The 24,837-nt window shown below is 40.0% G+C and overlaps 2 protein-coding genes across 2 annotated transcripts; one reads left to right on the forward strand and one right to left on the reverse strand.

The window, feature by feature from the left end:
• Positions 1-356: 356 nt before the first annotated feature.
• Positions 357-7,164, forward strand: tgoln2 (trans-golgi network protein 2). Its single transcript, XM_086174180.1, has 4 exons — positions 357-543; positions 3,279-4,105; positions 5,366-5,449; positions 5,539-7,164. Exons 1-4 carry the CDS (start codon positions 480-482, stop codon positions 5,542-5,544), a joined length of 981 nt encoding a protein of 326 aa, XP_086030306.1. The 5' UTR covers positions 357-479; the 3' UTR covers positions 5,545-7,164.
• LOC147218594 (dual specificity protein phosphatase 18-like) lies at positions 7,153-8,550 on the reverse strand. The gene has a single exon (XM_086174182.1). The coding sequence runs from the start codon at positions 7,824-7,826 to the stop codon at positions 7,290-7,292; it is 537 nt and encodes a 178-aa protein (XP_086030308.1). The 5' UTR covers positions 7,827-8,550; the 3' UTR covers positions 7,153-7,289.
• Positions 8,551-24,837: the final 16,287 nt, after the last annotated feature.

Consider the following 24,837-nt stretch of genomic DNA (forward strand, 5'->3'; position numbering starts at 1 on the left):
CCTCCTCGAGCTTCCTCTCAGCTGCCTGCCTGACAGCTCCAATCTCGGCATCCTCCTTCCCATATATTCACTTTTGTTCCTCTTTACATGTCCAAACCATATCAATCTGGCCTCTCTAACTTTGTCTCCACAACATCTAACATGTGCTGTCCCTCTGATGGACTCATTGTTGATCCTCTCCATCCCAGTCACTTCTGAACCTCAACACTTTCAGCTTCATTTCCCCTGAAATCAGGTGAAACTTTTCTTTGAAATAATAAACTGGCAAAACAAGTGTAATGTCCAGAAGTTTCCAGTGCATGTCACTAATGAGCTGATCGCACAGTGTCTGTGCAGCCACCGAGGAAGAACGTGGGCGTTCACGGAGGGACTCACATTAGTAACTGGAAGACATGATCCACTGTCAAATCCCTTAACCGGTTGGCTTGTTACGAGCCAATATTTAATAATCAACCCGTGGCGTTGTTTCCCCCCAAGATATGCTCACCATGAGGGCTGTTTTCCTGGCACTTGCGGTCTTTCTGTGTCCGTGTTTGGTCGCAGGTGAGTGGGGTTTGTTGTGTTGGCAGTTCATGCCACGTCCGGAACGATGACAGCAGGGACTCGTTTGAATCGTCATTACTCCTGTCGATAATGTAGCTCTACTTTATTAGCCTACGTAGGCTAATATTTAGCCTACACTGTAGGCTACTAAGGACGGTGTATGCTAATAATTAGCTTACAGTTAGCCAACATTGTAGGCTAATAGGTGCTGTTAGCTGTCGACCGCTTCACAAATACTCTTGTTGTTGTACAGTTAGCAAAAACACAGGGCTATCTTTTCGTGTGTTCGCTAGATATCCCAAATGACTATTGGACAGGTTCCTTTTTAAAAATAATTTCCCACTTTATTTCATGGAAACGTCGAGTTTCTGCCCCTCCTTTTTATAAAGACGGCCCATTTGCAACGACCAATAAGGGCCGTAATCAGGGTGACACATTAAACGTCCAATCAATAATCATGTGTGTCAACAGTCTAGACTTAATCATTTTTTTGAATCCAAGGAAAATTCATGCAACAAAAAGATCTAAACATCAAACAAAATCTCCGTAAATATTTAGCGTTTAGTTTCTCCTAAATCCCACTATAGGAAACAGATGTTTTTTGTTGTTGAGAATGCTACTCTCGAACTAACAAGCTCAAAAATTTATTGATTCACATCGAGGAGGCCAGTCGGGATTATCAAGAATATCCGATTGTTTTACAGTTTGGGGTCATAATTCTTATGATGTAGCTTTTAATGAGGGTACAGTTAAAGTCACTCTTCTTTCTTCTATTTGGCTTTTCCCTTAAGGGGTCGCCACAGCAAATCAACTTCCTCCAACTAACCCTATTTTCTATATCCTTTTCTCACACACCATTAACCTCATGCCCCTTATCACTTCTTTTCCTTTTGGCTTTTCCCTTCAGGGGTCGCTACAGTGAATCAACCTCCTGAATCCTCTTCTCTCAGTAACTAACTTCAGGTCCTCTTCCACTACATCCATAAATCTTCTCTTGGGTTTTCCTCTTGGCATCCTGCCTGGCAGTTCCAACATCAGCATCCTTATTCTGATATATTCACTATCTCTCTTCTGTACATACAAACCATCATCCTATACTGTCTGGATACACTCTTATCTACCACTACTTTGTTACTGGCCTCCTTCGGATTACATTGTCTATACAATATATAGTATATCTACCCCTGCCTCTTTTGGAAGAAAGTAGTCACTCATGCTACCCTGGTTGCCAAACCTGCTCATCATCTCTACTGCTTTAACCAATGTGTCCATTGAAGTCTGCATCAATTACTGCTCTCAGCTCTGGGGATATTCTGCATCAATTCATCTAACTCGCTCCAGAATTTTTCCTTTTCCTCTTACTCATCATCCCTCCTGGGGGCATAGCCACTAACATTTAGCATCACACCTTCAATTTCTACCTCCAGATATTGGATTTTCGGCATAGGTTTTACACCTAATGCCCTTCCTGGCACAACCCTGTGCATTTACCTAGGCTTGGGACTGGCTCAGAAAGTCTGGCTTGTGTTCCCCTGAGGCTGCATTACCTCCAATAGCCCATATCAGATATTTATCTAGATATATGTGAAGAATGTTGGAAAACACAAGTATTCATTATCAGCCTTGTCAGTAGACCTTCTCTTAGACCACCATCCAGTCATTGAAGCGGGTGTCGAGGATGTTTGCAGTCTGGTGATGATGCCGCTTTAAAACACATGCTTTCTATCCTTTATGTTTGCGCCACTGTTAGCATAGCCCAAGCTTAAAATGCACATCTCTCTCCCAGTGAGTCTTGGCTCAAAATGAGCATGATGATGATACAGAATGTTCTGGCGCATGTCACTTGGTTGGATTGTGGTATGTTTCTTGCAGATCAGGGCGCCCTTTTACCCCACGCTTTTATCTGCTTCACTTCCTTATTGATTTCAATTTCTGCCGCAGGTGTGGGGAAGTGTTTGACATACAACCCAGTTGACTTTCTCAGCTTCTTGGTAATTTTATCCATCAACTCTCATTCTGAATTGGGAGATTTGTTTTAGCTTTCACTTTTCTTAGTTTAATGTGGAGATTAGTGTGTATTCAAATAGAATATATTTCAAATAGAACTTAAAAAGGTCTTTGTCATCTTTTCTGATTCCAGTCAACCCAGGTTTCAGGTGGTACCATGGAACTGGAAATGCTTGAGCAGGAAGTTTTTTTTTGTCACCTGAGTATGAACATTAGACAGCATAGATGAAAGGTTCACACTGCTAAATGTTTCAGTGTGTTGACTTAATTGAACCACGTTTTAAAACTCAAAACCTTGCCAAATCGCTCAGTCGAATTTTAGAGAGCTCAAACCCTCTCTCAACAAGTGGTTATAAACCGTCAAGATACTTTTGGAAACTATCATTTACATGGATAAATTTTAACAACAAACTTTAATTCAAAAGATACTCCATTTATGGTAAAAATCAGATATAAAGATCAAATCATCCAGAGTTTCCTTTTGAACAATTGTCGATAAGTCTGCTTGCATAGATGGAATACAGTGTTTCACAATGAATTGCTGAATGCTTTAGATACTTATCTCAGACCAAAGTTTTGGTAAGAATAGGAAAACTAGACTATACTAATTTCACCTTCATTGGGCACAAGGAGGTAGTGCACGAGGAAGACGACTCAAGATCAAACATGAATCAGCTTAATTTGACAATGTCGTTTGACCTTAATTTCCTTCTGTCTTCTCCATACAGGGGCTCCAGCCATATTACCTAATGTGCCCGGAGAGGACCATTCTTCAGCACATCAGAATAGCAATGAATTTTCCCCAGCAGAAACTCTTGCTGTTCAGCCTACACAAGGAGAAAATCAAAACACGGCTGCTCCTGAAAACACTAAACCATTTGACCAGGCATCAAAACCTGATTTAAAACCTCAAGAAAATGACAATATTAAAAAACTTGAGTCTCCCGATAAAGATCAACAGGGGTCATCTCAAAAACCTCTGAGTAAAAACGCAGGGACAAATCCACAGAAGCAGACACATCACGATGATGAACATGGGGGGCAAACACCTGAAAAACATCTTCAAACATCCCCTCTTCCTGGAAAGACAATTACACAAGGGGAAGATATCCAGAAAAAATCAGGGGGGAATAAGACAAAGGATGGTTCAGGTGATGAAAAAAAGCCAGGAGTGGTGACTGGTGAGGGCCCAAATTCACAGCAAGTGCAAGATGGGAAAATTGAAGAACACGACAAGAAGAATTCAGGAGAGGGCAAAACGGGGAAATCACAAGAAGTAAACAAGGAAAAATCTGACGATGGCAGTAATGACAAACCTAAAGACAGCATTCAGCAGAAACCTGATGGAGGCAATACAGAGACTTCTGAAGTAATAGATATCAAAAACAAGAAAACTGAAGACGGGGTTGACAGAAAGTCAGACACAGAAGAAAAAGGTCAACATGGCCGTTCTGGTGGTAAAGATGATTCAGAAAACAGCCATTTCTTTGCATACCTTGTCTGCGCAGCTGTGCTGGTTGCGGTTCTCTACATTACTTACCACAACAAACGCAAGGTACTTGGCTGTTAAAAGTCTCACTCTAACTTAGGTCTCTAAATCCTTTTCAGTTTTTTTTCTGTGTCCACTATCTTGTTACATCCACAACAAAAAGATGACAGTGAAAAATTTAGCTTTATTAAAACAAAAAATTGATAAGCAGGTTACAAAAAATAGTAGTCTGTCATGTGTACACCAGATGTGAATAGTAGTTTTTATTGAATTTATTGATAGCTTGATTTGCTGTATAGTTTGACAGTAAACTGGACCAAGGCACTGCAATGGGCCCTCATTTTAGGGCTGAAATAATTGAAACAACTGATCTAATTGCTCACAAGCTGATGTTTGGTACAAGTTGTTTGGTTGTGGATTGCAAATATATTTTTTGTCCCCAAGCAATGCATTACATGGCAGCTATATACTGTTGATCTTTGTAAGGTAAATGTGAAGCTTATCATTAAGAGCTTGCCCTTTCCAAAATGTCTAATTGGTCCACTCATAAACAAAGTATAAATTGATGAAATTTTCCTTGGCTTCGCCCAAATTTTGCTTGGAAACTGTAACCATCATATGACTTAAGCTGTTGTTTCAGTGACAAGGTTGAGCTTTTTTTTTTTTTTTTTTTTTTTCTTAAAGCCACTACTTATTTCTAAATCTGTACTTCTTTGCCCCCATTTCCTTTTTGTGCGTCTAAAATATTCTCTAGGATCTTCAAACTTTGGAATGAATAATCTTGTAATATTAAACAGGTGGGGTTCTTGCCGCCAATTAATTCTCTGGATAATTTTAAGCGCAATGCATTTACTTAGACATTGGCATTAACTAGCACTGCCCAAACTTCGGCCATTACCTCTCAGCAAATCACACATATTTCTGGAAACCACTTTTTTTATGTTACCGCTAAAAGTTCTAGAGATTAGGCAAATCAGTCTGTGGGACTCTTTGAGAAGTTTGAAGATTTTCAGAGTAATTTTTACTGAAGGATTCATTGCATGACCACATCAGTAGGAGCATTTGAAAAGACTGACTCATTATTACATCTTCAAAGGGAGTCTTTTAGATAAACAGCTAATGTTTTTATAATTTTATTCCCCACTGTTTTTATGCTAAACGAATACAACATGCATTTGTCATTTGCATTTGTCTTACCTACTCTGTAATGCTATTATACAGATTAACAGTCTGCTATGTCTCTTAGTTCTATATATTTTCTTTATTTGAGGGATTGCATTTTCAGCCCCAGTGAAAGTTTAAAAATCTTTTTTTTTCCCATTGCAGATAATTGCCTTTGTTTTAGAAGGAAAGAGATCAAGATCTGCGCGTCGACCTAAATCCACAGAATACCAAAAGCTGGAGCAACATGTAAGTTATTCCTAAGAGAGGAATACAAATAAACTTGATGACTAAAAAGTTTTTTTTATTTTCTTTTTTAATAATTTTTCCTCCCACAGATGTGATGTCATTCCCTTGAGGCCATTTTCTGGAGCAGCTCAATACCCCTATCGTGGTGAAGTTGGGGAGTGGATATAAGCATTTGAAATTTATTTTGTGCATTCGGCATTGATTTCACTTAATTTGCAGTGAACATTGTTCTGTTTTTTTGTTTTACCTTTGTCGAATGCTTTTGCATGACTATGCAGATGACATTATTGCCTTATTGAGGGGAAATAGTGAAATGCAGTGAGGGCAAAGTTAAGCATGCAGTTTTTGCACATGTGTCACAAGTCCACTTTTTTAGGCAATCTAATAATAAAACTGACTAAGGTCCCATGACTCAGGATATTTCTGTAGCAGGTGAAAATATGAGTTGTTTGAATTCTAGCCTTGTTTGTACAGGATATTAGTGTTTGCACTGTGAATCCAAATAAGCCATCTTGCTCTTTATAAACTGTTAGCTGTTTACAAATGATTTGGTGATATTAAATCTCTCCATGATGAAAATCAAAATTGATCTGAAATGTTTCAAGAGTACAGCATCACAATGAATTTCCTACTTCTATATAACCATATAGTGTCTGTGAAATGAATTTAATGGTATCCAGCATTTTCAAGTGAGGTAGGGAACAATTTTTCTAAATTATATTTAGACACTAAATTACTTATTTGCCTTCCTGATAAAAGGATGCCGTCTTGCATCCGTCCAGTAAATGCAACAGGATACAATGAGCACTTTTTAATTGCATAATGACTAGGCACTGTATTTTGGCAAAATCATTCAAAAGCATTTAGTGATTGTTGTAAAGCTGTACTTTTTGTTCCAAATAATAAGCAGCATTATTATTTTTTTTTCTTAAAGCCTGAACTATGTGCTGATTATGCAAAGCAAACTGACCCATAGCTGTACTTCAAATTGCAGTTACAAACTTAAGACTGACTGACGACGCCTATCAAGAAAGGCGGTTTCCAAAAATGTTTAATCATTCCTTTAATTTCACAGTGCTGTTTCAGCAGCTGTCAGTGTCATGCATGTAAAACTTCTATATTCATTAGATCTATATGTCTGTGGTAACGCTGCACTTTTGTAAAATAACAAATTATCTATACATTCAGGTGGCTTACTGTGAGATTACCCAGCATCGCTGTGGCCATTTACTCAAGTCTTTTACCACTTGCTACTTTGTGTCAAATAACTAGTTTGAACTGTTAAGATTGAAATAGGCTCAAAGATGCATTGTTTTGATAGGTGGGCTGCGCTTTGAGAAAACTAATGAATGTGGGTTTGGGATCTAATGAAGTATAAGCCTCCTTCTTAATTCAGTTGTGTGGTGATGATCAGGGATGACTGATGTGCCAAATTTCAAAGGGTTTCACAGAGGTTCAAACCTGTCATCTTGTTTGTTTACAAAATGAGCTCTAACTTGGCTGTGGTCATAGGAGATGCACTTATTTGTGGAAAATCCTTTATGAGAAAAAGAAAACTTTATTCCCTCATGATGTCCTCATATATATTTTATTATGAAATCTGCAATGAAAAGCCATCACAGCCACATGGGAGAACTTGTTTGAAATGGCTGTCTATGATCTGGTGTTAGTGCGAATCATACGTTAAATAAATGCTTTTTTTTTACTCTGGTCTGCAAGACTTGGATTTTTCTTGACTGCACCGGTCATTAGTTACACCCCGCATGTGACACACACGCACACACACACCTTACAGTGCCTGACATTCATCCCTGTTCTCTGATACAAAGTCAGTGAGTTGTTACAGTGGAATCATATTTCTGACCTCCTCCTCATAGAGGTCAGGTATTTCTCCCATCGTGGAGGAGACCATCTGGACGGAAGTGCAGCCACGGAGATTCTCCTCATAGCAGATAAGCTGCCTCCAAAAGCCGTTATTCGGTCTGACCACGGGGCGGCAGCTCTTCATCCACCGATGGGCCTCCAGCAGCGTCACGTCTCGGTGCTTGAGCAGGAAAGCCATGCAGAGGGCGGCAGAGCGACTCACGCCGGCGTTGCAATGCACCAACGTCCGGCCACCGCGCCCCGCCACCTCCTCGATCTTATCCGCCACGACGTCAAAGTGGTCGCTGAGAGGAGTGGACGGGGAGTCAGACACGGGGATGTGGATGTACTCAATCCCGACGGGAACCGGATCCGTACTCGTTTCGGTCACATTAATGACGCATGTGATTTGATTGAGACTTAGCTGGGAGACAGAGCTAGCCGCTCTGCGATTACCGAGGTACAGATTCTCTGAGATTCGAACCAAGTGGGAAAGACCGGCGGGCCGCTGCATCGGCGCCGTCTTTGCCAACGCTGTTTCCAAAACAAAGGTTGAGGTTCAGTGTACCAGCGGTTCCAAATTCGCCGTTTCCTCTTCCACCACTTCCGGCTTTCTCGCCTCTACTTCCGGTTTCCTGGCGGCTGCCGGAGCTGCTGTACGGGAAACGAACGCGGCCAAACTTCTCAAAGCGCGCTCTCTCTGTCGCCCCCAAGAGCAAATACTTGCAATTCTTCTTTTTCCCCTTTTCTGTTACGCATAGAATAAATAACGTATTCCACAGAGGAACTCTGATTAACATTACAATTGAAGAAGGATCGATAAACTTACATTTTTACGCAGTACACTGAACATTTGCAAAATTGTCTTTATCCAATCAATTTGGACGTTTAGTTTTTTTTTTTTTTACCACAACAGCTGCAGCGGATTCGTTATTTTTTGAAGTACAACTACTCTGGGACTTATTTCCCTTACACATGGTATCATAAAATGAAGTACACTTCACGGCACCACCCCCGCAGCCTGCCCTTGAATTATTAATGACTTAATTAATACTCAATGGCAGCTTGCATTGCAATAGCATCTGCTATAATCGCTGACTACTCGCTCTGAATCTCATTTGAATCCTGAAATCTTTCTCTCCATCAGCACTGGCTGTTTATGAAAGTCACCTGGAAGACGGGTTGCACTGAAATGCATCATCTAACAAGATGTAAAAAAAAAAAAAAAAAATCAAACAAACAACCAAAACGACAATGATTATGCTTAGTATAGAAACGCCCGTATTCAAATAGCACCCTAGTTGTAACAGTTATAAATGACGATCATTTTAGCTCACTGGAGGTAATAAATGAATAATGCACACACATACACATTCATTCATGTAAACATAAGTAAATAAATTCAATAAGACGAAAGGACCTCTCAAACAGGAGCCAATTACTATTTAGTCCAACAAAACACTAAAAAAACTGCAACGAAATGGGACGGAAACACAAAACCAAACCGAAAGCGGATAGCGGAACAACATCATGTCAAATAATCTGTCAAAACCATCGTGTTTTTATCTACTTCACGGATGGGGTGTGGGGCCCCGGGCAAGGAGCCGGAGCTGGATAGTGCTTTTGTAATGATATTGTTGTGCGCTGGTGGTGTTGACGCCCTCAGCCAGTCCTGTGTTGCCCGGGTAACACAGATGGTGGATGAGGGACGGGCATACAAGCAAACCTGTGGCAGCAGCTGGACACCGAGGCCGTCAAAAAAAAAAACACTGCTGTTCGATTTAACAGCCTCCAGCCTCCAGCCATTGTTGTCGGCGCTTCCGTCTGCGCTCCGCCCTGCGCTTCTCGCCTCGGACCCGACCGACGCGCAGCTGCTGCCGGCGCGCCCACATCTGCCGGTACGAGCGCGGCGGTCTTTGCAGACGAAGGCTCGGCCGTGGATCGCGTTGGTGTGGGGGGGTCCAGGGCGGTCGAGAGGTGTAAACCACTCTCTCTCTCTCCCTCTCCTCTCTCTCTATCTCTCTCACACACACAAATTCACGACGTGGGTCCGCATCTCGGGACGCGCTTGGCCTCAGCATGAAAGATGACGGCGAGGATGAAGATGTTGCGCATTTAATGCCGCGGGACAGGTGCATGCATCCCGGAGGTCTCTACCCTGGTAAGAACATGCTGAGTGGTCGTCATGACCCCCTCCCCTTCAAGTTGAAGCAAGCTTTTTTGTAATCCATTTATTTCCCCCCCCCGCATCTTTGCGGTGTTAATTCATATTCAGTAGATCATGCTTATATGGATAAGGCGTTTACGTGTTATCCACTGATGGGATTAATCTCTCAACGGTTGGCAGTATGATATCGCACGGGATAGAAAGCAGAAATGTATTCATATTTAAATACTGCTCGGCCAAATTAAATGACTCATGTGGATTGACTAGTCTTTGGCTGTGCTTCTGATAGTCTACATTTTATTATTTGTCAGGAAATATCGCAGCAAAACAGGCCTAAAGTCCTGTAACACCACCCAGTATGTAATCATGATGACATACTTGTGGTTTTAGGTATTCTTGCGAGCCCTAGTGCTGGACTCCGGTCAGGATGCTGGGAGGATCGACCGACTGCAGGAAAGGTTATGTGTACAGGCTGGATTTTCTCAATTAAAGTCAAGAAGGAGGTTAATTCCAAGCACAGAGATTTAGCTGGGGATTTCAATAGCATTACTTGGGCATTTAGATGAATAACATCAACAAATCCTTGTTAGGGGAGTAATATATTTACTAGCTGTGTGCATAAATCAAGTGAATTTTTGGTTAGAAAATGAAAACGTGAGGAATCAATGAAGATTTAAGAATCTGTATCCCAGCTTGGGAGGACAGTTGATATGCTCCCCACATTTCTGTTGCCCTTTTTTCTGTGTTTCTCAGTTACATCGATGAAATAACCAGATCAGGGCTCTTGCTGGACCGCTTTGTGCCCCTGGTGTCATTGTTCCACCTCATCCTGCCCGTGCCGCCTCAAGGATTGGTACTGACACTCTCTGCAGATTCATTTTCTGCATGTTCACTCTGGCACAACATTTAACTGCACTGCTAATTTTCACCTCTTTTGATTTTTCTATATATTCTATGTGGCAAGCCGCAGAACATGGGAGATAAACACAGTGCTTCAAAACACTGCAAATATTTCGTATTGACTAAAATCCTTCCAGAATTATGTCTGAGAGGGGAGATAAACAAACCTGAAATGGGAGACAGTGGCCAAATCGGATTAGCATTATCTGCATTACACATGTAAATCACTATTCAAGATTATATTTGCACTTATAGTTTGAAAATAATATCATTTTGAGGAGGGCATAAAGAATGATTTCCTGGTGACAAAATTACACAATTTATTTGACGTTCTTTTTCATTTCGCAGTTTACTTTTGACTGTAACAGCTGTGATGCCATTTTTCCTGCAGTGTTTGATGCCTGGTGCCATATCTGCACTCCTGCGCCTTCTCAGGATCCGTGCTCAAAGATAACCTCTGAAGCGTTTGCACATCAGGGGAAAAAACACTGAGGAGTTGAAATTGCTCCAATTGCTTTGTGTTTAGAGATGAATCATTTGTAACAGGGAGGTAAAGCATAAGCGGTGTTACTAGTCCTGTGTATCAATAGTCTACTGTTTCCCTCAATCATACATATATATGTATGTATATATATATATATATACACATATATATATATATATATACGTATGTATATTTTCAAAGTTTCCCTAATACAGTATAGCTTCACTATCTGCTGGCATCTTTTGACTATTGGAAAATAGTGACGCTGCATAGATCGAAGCAGGCAAGAACTAGTGATCGCTTTTTTAAATTAACTGCATGAAGCAATGTGCTTGCTCCTTGACTGTGGTTACTCTACATATTATCTTATTAGATGTCTGTTTCTATAGATGTGCCATATGATGTGCCATATTATGTGTTCATCTTGTGCTGGCTTTTATTTACCTGGAAATACTACTGTAGTTGGAAGTCACACTTGCAGATGAATTTTACACTTTTCCCTATCATATAGAGTTAGGCCAAGAAATATTCTGACCGTGACACAAGTTTTGTTATTTTAGCTGTTTACAGCTAAATATATTCAGGATACAATTATATAATCAAAGTGGGCTTAAAGTGCAGACTCTCAGCTGTAATTTGAGAGTGTTCACATCCAAACTGGAGCAAGGGTTTTAGGTATTACAGCTCTTTAATATGTAGCCGCCTCATTTTCAAGGGACCAAAAGTAATTGGACAATTGACTCAGAAGGCTGCAAAAAAATAACAAGGCTGCGTGGGCTCTTCCCTCGGCAACCTGTCATCGGTTAAGCAGTCTGGAGTGATTCCAGGTGTGGCGTTTGCATTTGGAAGCTGCTGCTGTGAACACACAACATGAGGTCAAAGGAGCTCTCAATGGAGGTGAAACAGACCATCCTGAGCCTGAAAAAAAAGAAGAAATCCACCAGAGAGATAGCGGAAATGTTAGGAGTGGCCAAATCAACAGTTTGGTACATTCTGAGAAAAAAAGAGTGTACTGGTGAGCTTGGGAACACAAAAAGGCCCGGACGTCCACGAAAGACCACAGTGGTGGATGATCGCAGAATCCTTTCCATGGTAAAGAAAAACCCCTTCACAACATCCACTCAAGTGAAGAACACTCTCCAGGAAGTAGGTGTGTCAGTATCTAAGTCTACCATAAAGAGAAGACTTAATGAGAGTAAATACACAGGATTCACCACAGGGTGCAAACCTTTAATCGGCCTCCAAAATAGAAAGGCCAGAATCGACTTTGCCAAAAAACACCTGAAAAAGCCAGCCCAGTTCTGGAACAGCATTCTTTGGACAGATGTGACTAAGATCAACCTGTACCAGAATGCTAGGAAGAAGAAAGTTTGGAGAAGAATTGGAACAGCTAGTGATCCAAAGCACACCACATATTCTGTAAAACATGGTGGAGGCAGTGTGATGGCATGGGCATGCATGGCATCCAATGGCACTGGCTCACTTGTGTTTATTGATGATGTGACAAAAGACGCAAGCACCCGGATGAATTCTGAAATGTATAGGGAAATACTCTCTGCTCAGATTCAGCCAAATGCAGCAAAGTTGATTGGACGGCGCTTCACAGTACAGATGGACAATGATCCCAAATGTACTGCAGAAGCAACTCAGGAGTTTTTAAAAGCAAGGAAGTGGAATATTCTGCAATGGCCGAGTCAATCGCCAGATCTCAACCCAATCAAGCATGCATTTCACTTGCTAAAGACAAAACTTAAGGCAGAAAGACCCACAAACAAGCAACAACTGAAGACTGCTGCAGTACAGGCCTGGCAAAGCATCACAAAGGAGGAAACCCAGCATTGGGTGATGTCCATGGGTTCCAGACTTCAGGCAGTCATTGCCCACAAAGGATTCTCAACAAAATATTAAAAAAGTGACATTTTGCTTAGGGTTAGGTTTATTTGTCCAATTACTTTTGAGCCCCTGAAATGAGGAGTGTTTGTATAAAACTAGCTACAATTCCTTCATGTTTAATCACATATTTTCGTTCAACCCCCTGAATTAAACCTTAAAATCTGCACTTCAATTCAGTTGTACTTATATCATTTCAAATCCAATGTGGTGGCACGCAGAGCCCAAATCAGGAAGATTGTGTCCCTGTCCATATATATCTGGGCCAAACTGTAACGGGTTCTAACATGTTCTTTTGTTATATTTTTCTTTATTGCTATAAGTGGGTTTGCGTGACTGTGTGAGTGCATGTCTGTGTAGGAGCACAATAGAGAAGTTTGCCTTAAAGATCTTTGTATGAGAAAACCTTTTTAAAGTTTCTTATGAGCAGTTAATATTAATGTAATATTACTATTAAAGATGGATTTAATAACCAGACACCCACCCACACACACATGATAGAACAATAAATTCTGATATGTTAAATTACTCCCCAATATATACTTTGATGTCAAAAATGAAACTTTTTACGCTCGCAATTGAACCACACCATTTCCTTCCCTCTCTATCAGAAAGTCTTTTTGGCAAACCTTTTTCCCAGGACTACGTATGCATGTGTGGCGGTGTGATGTTTGTCTAAGTTTCTGTACTTGACATGCATGCATACTATTCTCTGTCAGATATGACACAGTCACAACATACCTGAGTTCAAAGCTGCTTTTCAATGTCTTTCACCAAGGATTTTACCAGACAAGGGAAAAATTAAAAAAAAGAGCGCGTAATCTGTTATTTCAGATAAACGGGGATTTAAGAGACCACAAGAATTTTTCTCCATGTGAATATTGTGTCCTTGTCTAAATTATTCATAATTACTTTTTATGTAATTCCAACAGCCCCATCATCTGATCAGCAAATGAAAACAAATGACTTGCAAATTTTACCCAGGTCTGGCTTGTACTAACATTATCTCACTAATTCCTAACATTACTAATGTCTGCTAGCAGTTGGTTAGTAACTAATCTGTTCTCTGCCGTGGCTGGCCTTGTTCTTACTCACGCACTAACCCTCTGCTCAATGCCTTCAGTCATACGTACTCAGGCCTTTCGCATGATCCTGCAATCCTTCTTCAAGCAATTACCTATTTAGGTATATTATTGGTTAATAATGATGAAGGGTTTCAAGACTTGGAAAGGAACATAGTACTTATCCCATGCCGATGATACTCGACTGGCCATATAAATCCACGAGATCCTGCTGATGCTGAGTTTTCTGCTTGTATATGGTATTAGCATGCTGTGTCACACGTCACAATCTAAAATGACATCAGAGATCAGCTACTGTTTTTTTTTTATGTGCACTGTGTGCTGTCAGTGTATTTCAGACGAACGACCGGCTCAATGTCACCAGATAATTTCAAAACCCAAGCAAAACAAACTGCGGCTCCACTCCTCGTGGTGATGAAAGTAACAGCGGGTCGACTGCGAAAAATTGCTAACATCTCTAATCTCTTGGACAGAAACACTAATTTGAAGTTCTTGACGTCTGCAGGCACATTATTCTGTCTATGCTACACCACCTGTCCGAAGCATGGCCTGTCCTAGCATGAGAATGTTGCTTATTTTGCGGTAGCATTTAGAAACAATACCTTTACTACATGTACTAACAGTGTTTGTGACATGCTCAATCAGCTGACAATCTTACCGGCAGTTTTGTTCTCTCCTTCAGCATCTAACTTAAGCAAATACTAACAACATGCTTTTAATAACCCCTGACAAACTAACAAACTAACCTACTAATAAACTAACAAAACTAACTTTTGTCAGTAATTTTGTGCTAAGTGACTGAGGCGATTGCTCCCAGAAGAAGGGAAGTTGCATCAGTTTTCGAATGCATCAGCAGGGTTCAACGTGCTTCTTGTGTGAATGGGAATGAGAGGATTCTGTGTGAGTGTATGTTTGTGTATGTAACCCCAATTAAATGGGATCTGACCTTGATGTGCAATGTTGAATTCTAATTAATGTGCTAATTCATGTTAAAATGAATCTATACTATTTTGGTTTAACACTGTTAAAATGACTTTTCAAACACAGTTGAGCATCAAGTAGAGCAGTTAAAATCGAAGATCTTTTGCTCAATGTACAGTTAAGGATCGTGCCAATACCTGAAAAAAAAATCATTTTCAGATCCCATCTTAATGTGTGTCAAAGACACAATTCCTAATCAATAATCTATATTATGCGCACTGGAAAAAAGGTGTCTGACCTCATAACAAAGAAATGGTTCTTGTTTAGACAGCAAAATGTATAACAAATGCAACAGATGCCCCCAAAAGATGTGATGTTGCATGTACGGGATGTTTCTGCATTAAAGTTATTTAGGTTAATACAGATGAATTGCTATTATTAAGCAAACAAATGTGAAAACAGTCTCTCAGCATCGACCCAGCAGCTGCATCATTCTGTATCGTGAAAGTCAAGTGTAAAAATTTACAGATTTTATGAATTATTCATATTGCCCGAGAAGGAGACTTGAAATAAAGCAATTATGGTTTTGGAGTCCAAGCAAGTGTCTTCTGGATCTACTTTACTCCTGCTATGTAATAAACAAGTTGACACATAAACAGGTTTCATTTCATTGTTTCTCGTGTTAACGCCCTCGATAACTTAGATATATGGCTCTAAAAATACATTATTCAATCTAATCTAATTTTAAATTGCCCCTAACAAAGAGATGGTTAAAGATCACAGTGCTCTGAAACATGCATTCTGTAAACTACACGCAAATTATAAGATATTTTCATTCTGTGGCATTATGGAGTTTCGTCTTCATAAGCAACATCTCAAGTCGGTTGATTGCTGTAATCACAGTGAGGCATGATTACTGACGCTGGCATTCAGCACATGCAGAGTCAAGAGCACTGCCTGTTTACAACATCTGTAATCACATCACACTTTCTCAAGACCCTCTCTCTCTCTTTCTCTCTCTCACACACACACACACACACACACACACACACACACACACACACACACACACACACACACACACACACACACACACACACACACAGATAGATAGATAGAGATAGAGAGATTTTGTCCTTGCAACAAAAAAAGAACAAGAATTACAGTAACATTATAGAAATAATATATTTGATTTGATTTGTTTCTAAAATAGGATTCATAGTTTGCAGGAGTTCCCACATTCAAGATGTACCCTGAAAATGACAGTTTCTGCTGTGATCGAAATGGATAAAGATGCTTGAGTGCGTGTACTGAGTTTCCTACCTGCATGTGTACAGCAGGGGGCAGCAGCCTACAAACTATGAAAAGTTGATGTTCCGAGGACAAGAGACATAATTTATGGGATTGCAGTATTCACTATTTAATGAATTCATTTTATTACGACCAAATGCAGTATTGTTGTCTGATACATTTCACGTTATTCAATTTCCGAACATAGTGCTTGTATATGAGAGAATATTATTATTTGAAAAGACGCAAATCCATTTCTGTAATTTCTTGATATAGTTGACTAAACTATTGTCCAAGTATGTGTTGAGCAAGAATTCAGGACTTTTTCTGTGTTGCCGAAGAATGTTGTTAATAATAATAATAATAATAATAACAATAATAATAATAATAATACAGATAATAATAATTATATAATATAAAATTATACAACATTTATAATTAAAATGATCATTATTATTATGAGTAGTAGTAGTAATAGTAGTATAAGTATTATTATTATCATCATTCTATTTTATTTCCACAAAAAATGGCATCTGAGTGTTGTCTACAAGGTAAACATGAATATTGTCTTCAGTTGCAGCACAGCAGTTAATACCATGCTGTACAATCAGAATCAGAATCAGAAAAACTTTATTTGTCCCCTAGGGCAAATTGGGGGGCATAGAGGGGAGCAGCATTAAATTGTAAACATTCAATAAATATATGGATGAATATATAAAATATAGACAAGAGTAAATTAAAAATAGCAGTAGATAAAAAAAGAGTAGAAGTAAAAAGTGACCGTACTTATGTGAAAGGTTGTATAATAAATTACTATACAGCACTGTGCAGATTGCCATTGGCAGAAGAGACTGTAAAGTAAACTGCGCTCTGCATTTATATAACAAATATACCATGAGCGGTATGGGGTAAGGGGGCAGCATGGCGATGAGGGGTTTGCAAAGTCGCTGGGAGTTGAGGAGAAGGAAAGCTCTGGGGACAAAGGTTGCCTTCCTCCTCCGTGTTTTGCAGGCATGGAGTCTGCGAACTGATGGGAGCAACTCCAAGTCTGGGTCCAAGGTGTGGGACAGAGCTTGGAGAATCCTTTTGGCTGTTTTTATGATATCCTCTGGGGCTACCTTAAAACTTGGGTGGGTATCCAATACTTTTTTCATTGGTGATATTTAATAACAAAACATTACAGAAATCATGTGGTCATTTTTATTTATAACCTCACCTCAAACAAATTGTGTCATTGGTTCAGTCCCAGTTTCAATGACCTAATTTCCTTCAACAGGTCTGGCACAAAAATGCCATCCATGACCTCATAAACAGTCAGCTGGCTGTTGTATTCCACATTCTATGGCAGCGGCAAAATAAAATTTTCTCCAGCTTCCAGTTTATGTGGCCCAGCTTTTGACACAGTCCAGATCATGCTTCGCAAAAGTAAATTTGTCAAAAATGTTCTGTAGATTGCTTGTGATTAATGCAAGATCTGTCCACTCAGAGTCTCTTCTTTGAAGGCTTCAATTCTAAGGCTTCTCTTCTTTTAGGGTCCTTGCGCAGAAAATGTCTTCCCTTTGACAGATTGAAGATTACTATCAGGCAAACCATGCTTGTGATTCTGTGGTTATATAATATAAATTTGACTTGACTTGAACAGACTTTGCCAGTCATGGACTCCAGATCAAATACCTTCACGCTTCCTGACATCCTTTACACTGACTCTTACAATTTTATTTTACAGTCCAGAATGAGATAATAAGGTGATAGAGACTTTGTAATTGGAGTAACCTTTAGAATAACATTATTTGGGCTGTATCCTTTGTATTCTTTGTTTTTCTTACAGTACACTTTGCAACTAGTGTCTATGTATGTATTTCATTATAGCTTATTGTCACGTCACCAAGCAAAGTTTTGCTTGAATGAAGACTTTCCTTGTGGGATTCATTTATTTATTATGTTCTATTGCTGTTGCTATGCAAACAAGTGTCCATCCTCACAACATTAGGAGTACCAACATACAATTACACTATTATACAATGACACACACAAACACACACACACACACAAACGCATACATCTGCATGTGGATTTCCAATAAAGAGAGCTATCCTCCCTCCTGCTACCCCCCAAATTTGAGCCCGATGTGATCCAGATGACATGGGTTTTCCATAGGTAGAGGCATCGAGGTCTGGGGTCTGCATGGGTCAGCCGTAATTCACTGCAAAGCCCAGAGCGCATAGACTTAACACGCACAATACCTCTCACAGTGAGGCTCCACTTAAAGTCTTAAATATCATACCAAACTCAGTTCAAAGGCTGCTGCGATGAAAAACATTAATTGTCTTAATGATGTTCTCAAATGGTTATACTTTTGAAAGTCCACGGAAACACACTAAGACCTCCATTTACAGCGACTTGGATCCTGGAATGCTGATGTTACAAAGAAAAAAAAAATAAATTAAGAAAGTGTGGAAAAGACATGGAATAAATCTACTTTTAGCTCACTATTCAGGAATTTCTGGAAAATGTACTCTTTCCTTGTCCAAAGTGACAACTGTCTACATTTACAGCCTTTGCTCTATGTGTGTGTGCATTTTTAAGTGCATGGCTCTGTGTGGTGCATCCATTTATGTCTATGTGTGTGTGTGTATGTGTGTATGTGTATATGTGTGCATGCACAAGTGTGTGATCTAGAAGTTCAGTGTAACCAGAGCCTTCATCACATAGAGGATAGCTGGTGGTGTAACAGCTCACCGCCTCCAATGGAATTTGTCTGTAAGCTGTAGAGATTGTGAGGGAGAAGAAGAAAAGTAAGCTTTGGAAGTCTTTTTCTGTGGCGCTGCAATCAGCAGTGCTTGGCCCTGCAGAGTTTAAAATAGTAAATCCGCTCAGACAGTTCAAGGGCTGAGCAGAGATTGGTCCGCCTACAGGTATGTGTGCTTATGTGTGTGTCTGCTTGTATTTCAAATAAAGATGTGTGTGAATGCCTATAATATCCTTGAAGTTGTCTATTTTTAGGATACAATGTTGTCAGATATACCATGATTTACAGTCTTTAATGGAGTAAAGTGTTAGAAATCATTTCTTGCCGGGGAGCTCTATTTCTCCACTCTATTTTCCACAGCGTATCATAAGGAATGTATGGAAAACACTATAGTTAAAAAAAACACACTGAAAAAAGTCAACAGAAGTATGAAAATTTCAATTGAGCTTTACCAGCAGGAACATGGCACTCCATGTTCTTTGTGTTTGTTTTAATTACTCGATTCATTTTCTTTATTTTACAAGAAACGTATTGTACATCTCAGAAATAAAAATGCTGCATTTGCATTTTAATAGCTTGATGTTCTTTTTTTGCATGATAAAGTTAACCCTCGCACCCACAGATGTAGAAAGACTTCAGGGCTTGTGGCCAGCGCTCATATTATTTTGGGCCCCAACACAAGTATTGCAGAGCTGGAATGGAAGCTTGAGCGGTAGAATTTGGGTCAGGGGTTGCTGGTCTTTAAATGTTCAATAGGGGCTTTAATAGAAGGGCAGGGGGAGTTCACACAAATGGCTTACAGACTTTTCAGACATTTGAAGAAGAGAAAAATCTATCTGTATGAACTGGGCTTTCTTTCTTGAGCTCTTCAGAACAACAAAATGTCCACGGACGGAGATGACTCACAGTCTGCAGAACCACAAAACACATCGCGGTCCAAGTATTTTGGAAAATGTGAAAGCCCAGATTCTTGTCCTGAGTTATGTTCATGGAAGATTACTTTCATATTCCTTTTCCAAAAAATTCTTGCTTCACAAACTTAGTCTGCCTCAAACTTTTAAATCAACCCCCCCCCCCCTCTTCCCGCCCATCACCCCGACCGGTTTCACCATTTGACACATAAGATCTACAGTACGCGGTCTCACCATTCTCACCTTCCTCTCGGTTATGTCCTCTGCAGAACAAGTCTTGGTAATAGCGGGAAAATGGTGATATTTAGCCGAGACCCAGCGCCTCCTAAATGTCTCTTCTTCCCCTCTCTGCAGACAACATTCAGAGTATGGATAAACGGACAGTCAGAGAAAGCCTATCTGTCCTGCAGGTGGGTGAATGATGGACAGTAATTAGAAGTTAGCTAATAACCTCTTCACACCTGACATTTCAACAGGGAGGTCCTGGACACCATTATCTACATATAGATTAAACAGCGTAATTGGCAGGCAGATAGGGTTAGGAGGATCCCGAAAGGAAAGGAAGAAAAGGCCAGGCCATTGCCAAACCATTAAGCAGAATATCTGAGTGACACTCCGATTTTGCTCCTCCTGCTAATGCGACAGGAATTGAGCCGAACTAAAACGCTAAATGAATGAAGCCTATCTTGGTGTGGTTATTACTGGGGCAAAAAACGGGTATGGAAAATAGCTTTAATTTCATAATAATTGCTGGATGGACGTGACTTGTTAGAGACAGAGTATGAGTGCAAAAGGGGGGGGGGGGGGGGGGGGGGGGGGGTCAGCCTTTCTGTGGATGACTGTTTTTCCATAGGCTGCTCCATTTCTGCTCCCACAAAATTCAGTTTATTCAAACTCACTGAAATGCGATACTTTTGTTCAACGAGACTCCAAGTTAGGAATATTAGATACAACTGTGGAAATATTCACAAGACTTCCCTGAAATCATTTTTTCAGAGATCCACTCGGTTTGTCTGTAACACTGTGAAGTGTTTTCCACAATTTTAAGCCCCTGTTAATGCATTCAAAACCGTCTGGTGGTTTTAACGAAAAATGTGATAATGTTGTCCTCCTTTTGAGCAACAGAATGTAGGGTCAATGTTCCCTGTTTTTTTTTTTTTAAGAACTAGACATATCCCCAACTGTTTAGCACAGAAGACTGCAAAAATGAGAGGAAACATAATAAATGAGTTGACGAGCATAATGAATGCAATGAAAACAGAAGAGATTAGAAATTGGACGGCTTGATGTCTGTAAGAATCCAAATGATATCCTATTGCTTTCACAGCAACCAGAAAAAGCTCAAAAACTTTTGGCTGATTTTGCAGTAGCTGTAATTCACCATTGTCAAAACACCATATGAACAAATATCATTTGCGTGAATGGTGTGACTGCGAACCCAATAATTTTATGTTGCTATGTCCATAAATTGCTATATGATATTTAACCAACCTCCTGATTTTAGAGCCGGCAGCCGGTGAGCCTAAGCTTGTGTATAGAGACAGGGGTTACGCAAGGACTGGCTCTGTACAAGGCTAAAATACAAAACCAGATAAGCAAGTAAGCAAATACAGAGGTAAACAGAAACAAACAAATGAAAAAGTCAACAAGACCATCTGGCCAGGGACTCACACCAGCCACACACACACACACACACACACACACACACACACACACACACCACACACACCGCTGCTCTGAGGCATATTGTCTGTGTCATTGAACTTTTGAGAAACTCATAAAATTATATTACTTGAGGCATAAAAAACAAAGATCTCTCATCAGCATGGACTGAGGTTTTGTCGGACTCAAACCAAGAAGCAGACTTCAACTACAACCTACAACATAAACCGATTAATCTGATGTCACCTCTTCCATCACACTTTTTGGGCGTCATTATAGATTACTCTGTCCTCAACGTGAGTTTAAAAAACATACTCCCGATAACAACCACAGAATGGCCTCTGTCATCTCATCAACTTTACATTACATTTCTCGCAAGAAACTTTTAATTGAATGAAAACAAATCAAAATGATAGTCTATTCTTTTTCAAATCCATTTAATTTTCACAACTCATCTCAAGTCCAATCACACTCATAGACAGTAGATTTAGTTTTGAAAGGTCATTGTTCCTATTCCAGTAATTTCTATCTCCAGATGTATTAAGCCTGTGTTAACACAGTGTACCAGAAAGTTTTCTAAAATAAATGTGGTATTAATCAGAATTAGAACTACATATTTGCAATCTGACAGTTAATCCCCCCAAAATATGATTAATTTATCAAAAAAAGGTAGCACTTCTGTCCATCTCACTTCCAAAGCCTTGTCTTACAGTTCCAACTCTCTTTGTCCCTGTTGAGTCAGTGTACAATTGAGAAAACAGCAAAGCTATAAAACAGGTTAACAGAAAAGGTTCCAGGTAACTACTTAGTGTTTTCAACATTTTAGTTTTTCAGTAGAAAATATAAGCAACACTGTAGGAGGTTTATTTTGTTCAACATTTCAGGAATTCTGATTCATTCCTTTTGTTCCGTTTTCTAAAAAAAAGGCAATTAGTGGTCGAAATGGTTGCCTTTCCCCAGTAGTGGCTCCTTCAATTTTTCTGCATGACCAATTCATTCTGAGAAAAAGAAATCATCAGAGGTGAATAATGGCCACTCGCTTTTCTCAAACAATTGTACTATAAATCCCACAAATTGAGAATAAGCCTTATTGCTGAGAGGCCAGCTGTTATGAAAAAGAGAGAGCATGCAAAAACTGATCATGACAAATGAGATTATCAACAACATTTAAAGCCCTTTGTGTTATCTATTGCGATTCAAGTCCAGATCACGGAATAAGTTTCTTAACACGGAGGGATTTTAATAAAATTGACAACAATGTGACTGCATCAAAATCAATAGCAACTGTTGAGAGAGGTGTCTCTTCTGCTGTTTTTCATATGTAATTCCAATCATTAGTGCTTTTGATAAACCAAGACATCACATTATCTGCCAAAGGCATTATCTGCCAATAAAAGCGATGTGGGAAAATTATTATTATTATTATTACTATTACTATTTCTATTACTATTACTATTACTATTATTATTATTATCATTATCATTATTGTCACCCAAGGGATAATTGTCATTGTGATTGCTTTAGTAGTTTTTCCTCTGTTCCTTTACTTGAAATCCAGGACTGGATTACATCATGACATGTAGTAACATACAAAGCAATATTAAGCAAGTGAAGGATTTCTTTGACTCCATCCATCCATCCATCCATCCATCCATCCATCCATCCATCCATCCATCCATCCATCCATCCATCCATCCGTCCGTCCGTCCGTCCGCCCGTCCTGGTCTCAGTTGTGAGTGGATACTTGACTGTAATTCCCAACCTGTTTCATTGTTTTTATTGGTCCGTCAACTCTCCACCACTAGATGTCCCTCTTGCTTTATCGTGAAGGAAGCTGTGGCGTGATGGAGTGTGTATCTGAACCATCTGTCCATGACTTGTCTCCCCAGACCCTGGGTTCATCTATCATGTCCAGAGATGCCAGCCTCTCCAGAAAGCAAACAAGAAAACATTTCTTTATTCCTGCTTTTCATCTGGCCTCTCACTATTTCGCACATTCTCCACATTCCCTTTCTTTCCTGCTTTCTCGGTCTCTCTCGTTACCTTCAAGAAACGGATCGCTTTACTGTTTAAACAAGGGGCTTGGTGTTGTTAACAGGTGTAGGGTAATGGGATCCCTACTGGCAGTCAGGCACGGAAAGGGTCACACCCCTCCTCTTCCCCACGCTCACACCAACGGTACTCTTCTGATGGATTGCACACACCATTCATCTAAATTATGTCACTGCCAATGAGCTATCAGTTCAATCTGGCCTAAACGAAGCACAAGGTTTGTTTCTGTTGACACTTCCTCAGCTCTCACTTCTCCTCCTGATTACTGTCAGGGCCTGTAGGAGTGACACAGCCCAGCCAAGCCGGGTCCTCACATACCGCGTTTATGTATGGAACCCCATTTTCGTGGCACTTTGCAGCTGTTGAGAAGATGGGAAAAATACAGGAGAAGGTGTTACATCAAACCCGATGTGGTGAAAACCTGCCCCTATTATGTAGAGCCTCACATCAGGTGCAAACGGTAAAGTGAGTCTTAAACATAAAGGTCAGCGTAAAACCTGCCTGGAATGCATTCCGACTTCCAGTCGAAATCATTTCTACATGTCGCGGGCCGAGCTAAACAGGAAAACACAGACGTTCCTTTTCACCCTGCCACTTAATCCAGTCCAGCCATTTTGGATCCCATGTTTGTCTTCTCTCCTAGCTTTCTCCCACTGTCTCCTCCTCCTTCTTGTGTTTAATTCCTCTTTTTTTTTTCCCTGTGTACCAGAGAATTTCTCCCAGCTGCTTAACAGATGTCTCTTTCCTTTCTCTCTCTCTTTCTTTCTTCCTTTCTTTCCACCAACAAGACCCTAAACCTACACATGTCAAAAAGTGAACATGATCAAGAAAAGAAATATCCCTGGATATTCATCTGCCGAGCGATCACTGTATATGATTTGTTAAGTCTTGACTCGAGGACGCCAAAGTAAACAAGCAGCTATCTTCTATCACGAAGACTTTCTTCCTGTACATTGACCTCCTTTGGGTTTCTGATTTGCTCTGGTGGTGAATATTATCCCGCTTGGGGACATCAGAAAGTTTCTCCACCTAAAGGGGCAGGGAAAAGACAGTAAAAGCAGGAATTAGGGTGTGTTTGTCTGGACTCTTTATAAAAGAATTAAAATAGATACCATTTTATTCTACCAATGCTGCTGTAGTGGATTTTACCACTGCGTCCGTAAAAGTAAGTCATGCTGGGTTAAAGGAACACAAGTAATGTGCATTAAATGTGTGCTTGAAATTACCTGTACTCAGTAGTTTGATTTGGAAATCAAGTTCAGACTAAGCTGAAGGATTCAGAGTTAAAACAGTAAAAAAAAAGAAAAGAAAAGGGAGTTAGTATCTTGTGTTTCTTTCCCTTAAAAGAAAATAACCAAAAAGAGTTTTACTCCTTCAGCAAATCTGTGAAGTTGATTCATTTATCATGTCAAACTTG

This window comes from Fistularia commersonii, chromosome 26 (assembly GCF_037954325.1).
Source record: "Fistularia commersonii isolate RoL2024-O1a breed Wild chromosome 26, RoL_Fcom_v1.0, whole genome shotgun sequence".
Taxonomy (NCBI): domain Eukaryota; kingdom Metazoa; phylum Chordata; class Actinopteri; order Syngnathiformes; family Fistulariidae; genus Fistularia; species Fistularia commersonii.

What these genes read in the sequence shown, in the direction of transcription:
- tgoln2 (XM_086174180.1), top strand. Translation starts at nt 480, where the DNA reads ATGCTCACCATGAGGGCTGTTTTCCTGGCACTTGCGGTCTTTCTGTGT. An exon ending in GTGTCCGTGTTTGGTCGCAG is followed by an intron (nt 544 to 3,278) that starts GTGAGTGGGGTT and finishes TTCTCCATACAG; the next exon opens with GGGCTCCAGCCATATTACCT. An exon ending in CTTACCACAACAAACGCAAG is followed by an intron (nt 4,106 to 5,365) that starts GTACTTGGCTGT and finishes TTCCCATTGCAG; the next exon opens with ATAATTGCCTTTGTTTTAGA.
- LOC147218594 (XM_086174182.1), bottom strand. Translation starts at nt 7,826, where the DNA reads ATGCAGCGGCCCGCCGGTCTTTCCCACTTGGTTCGAATCTCAGAGAAT.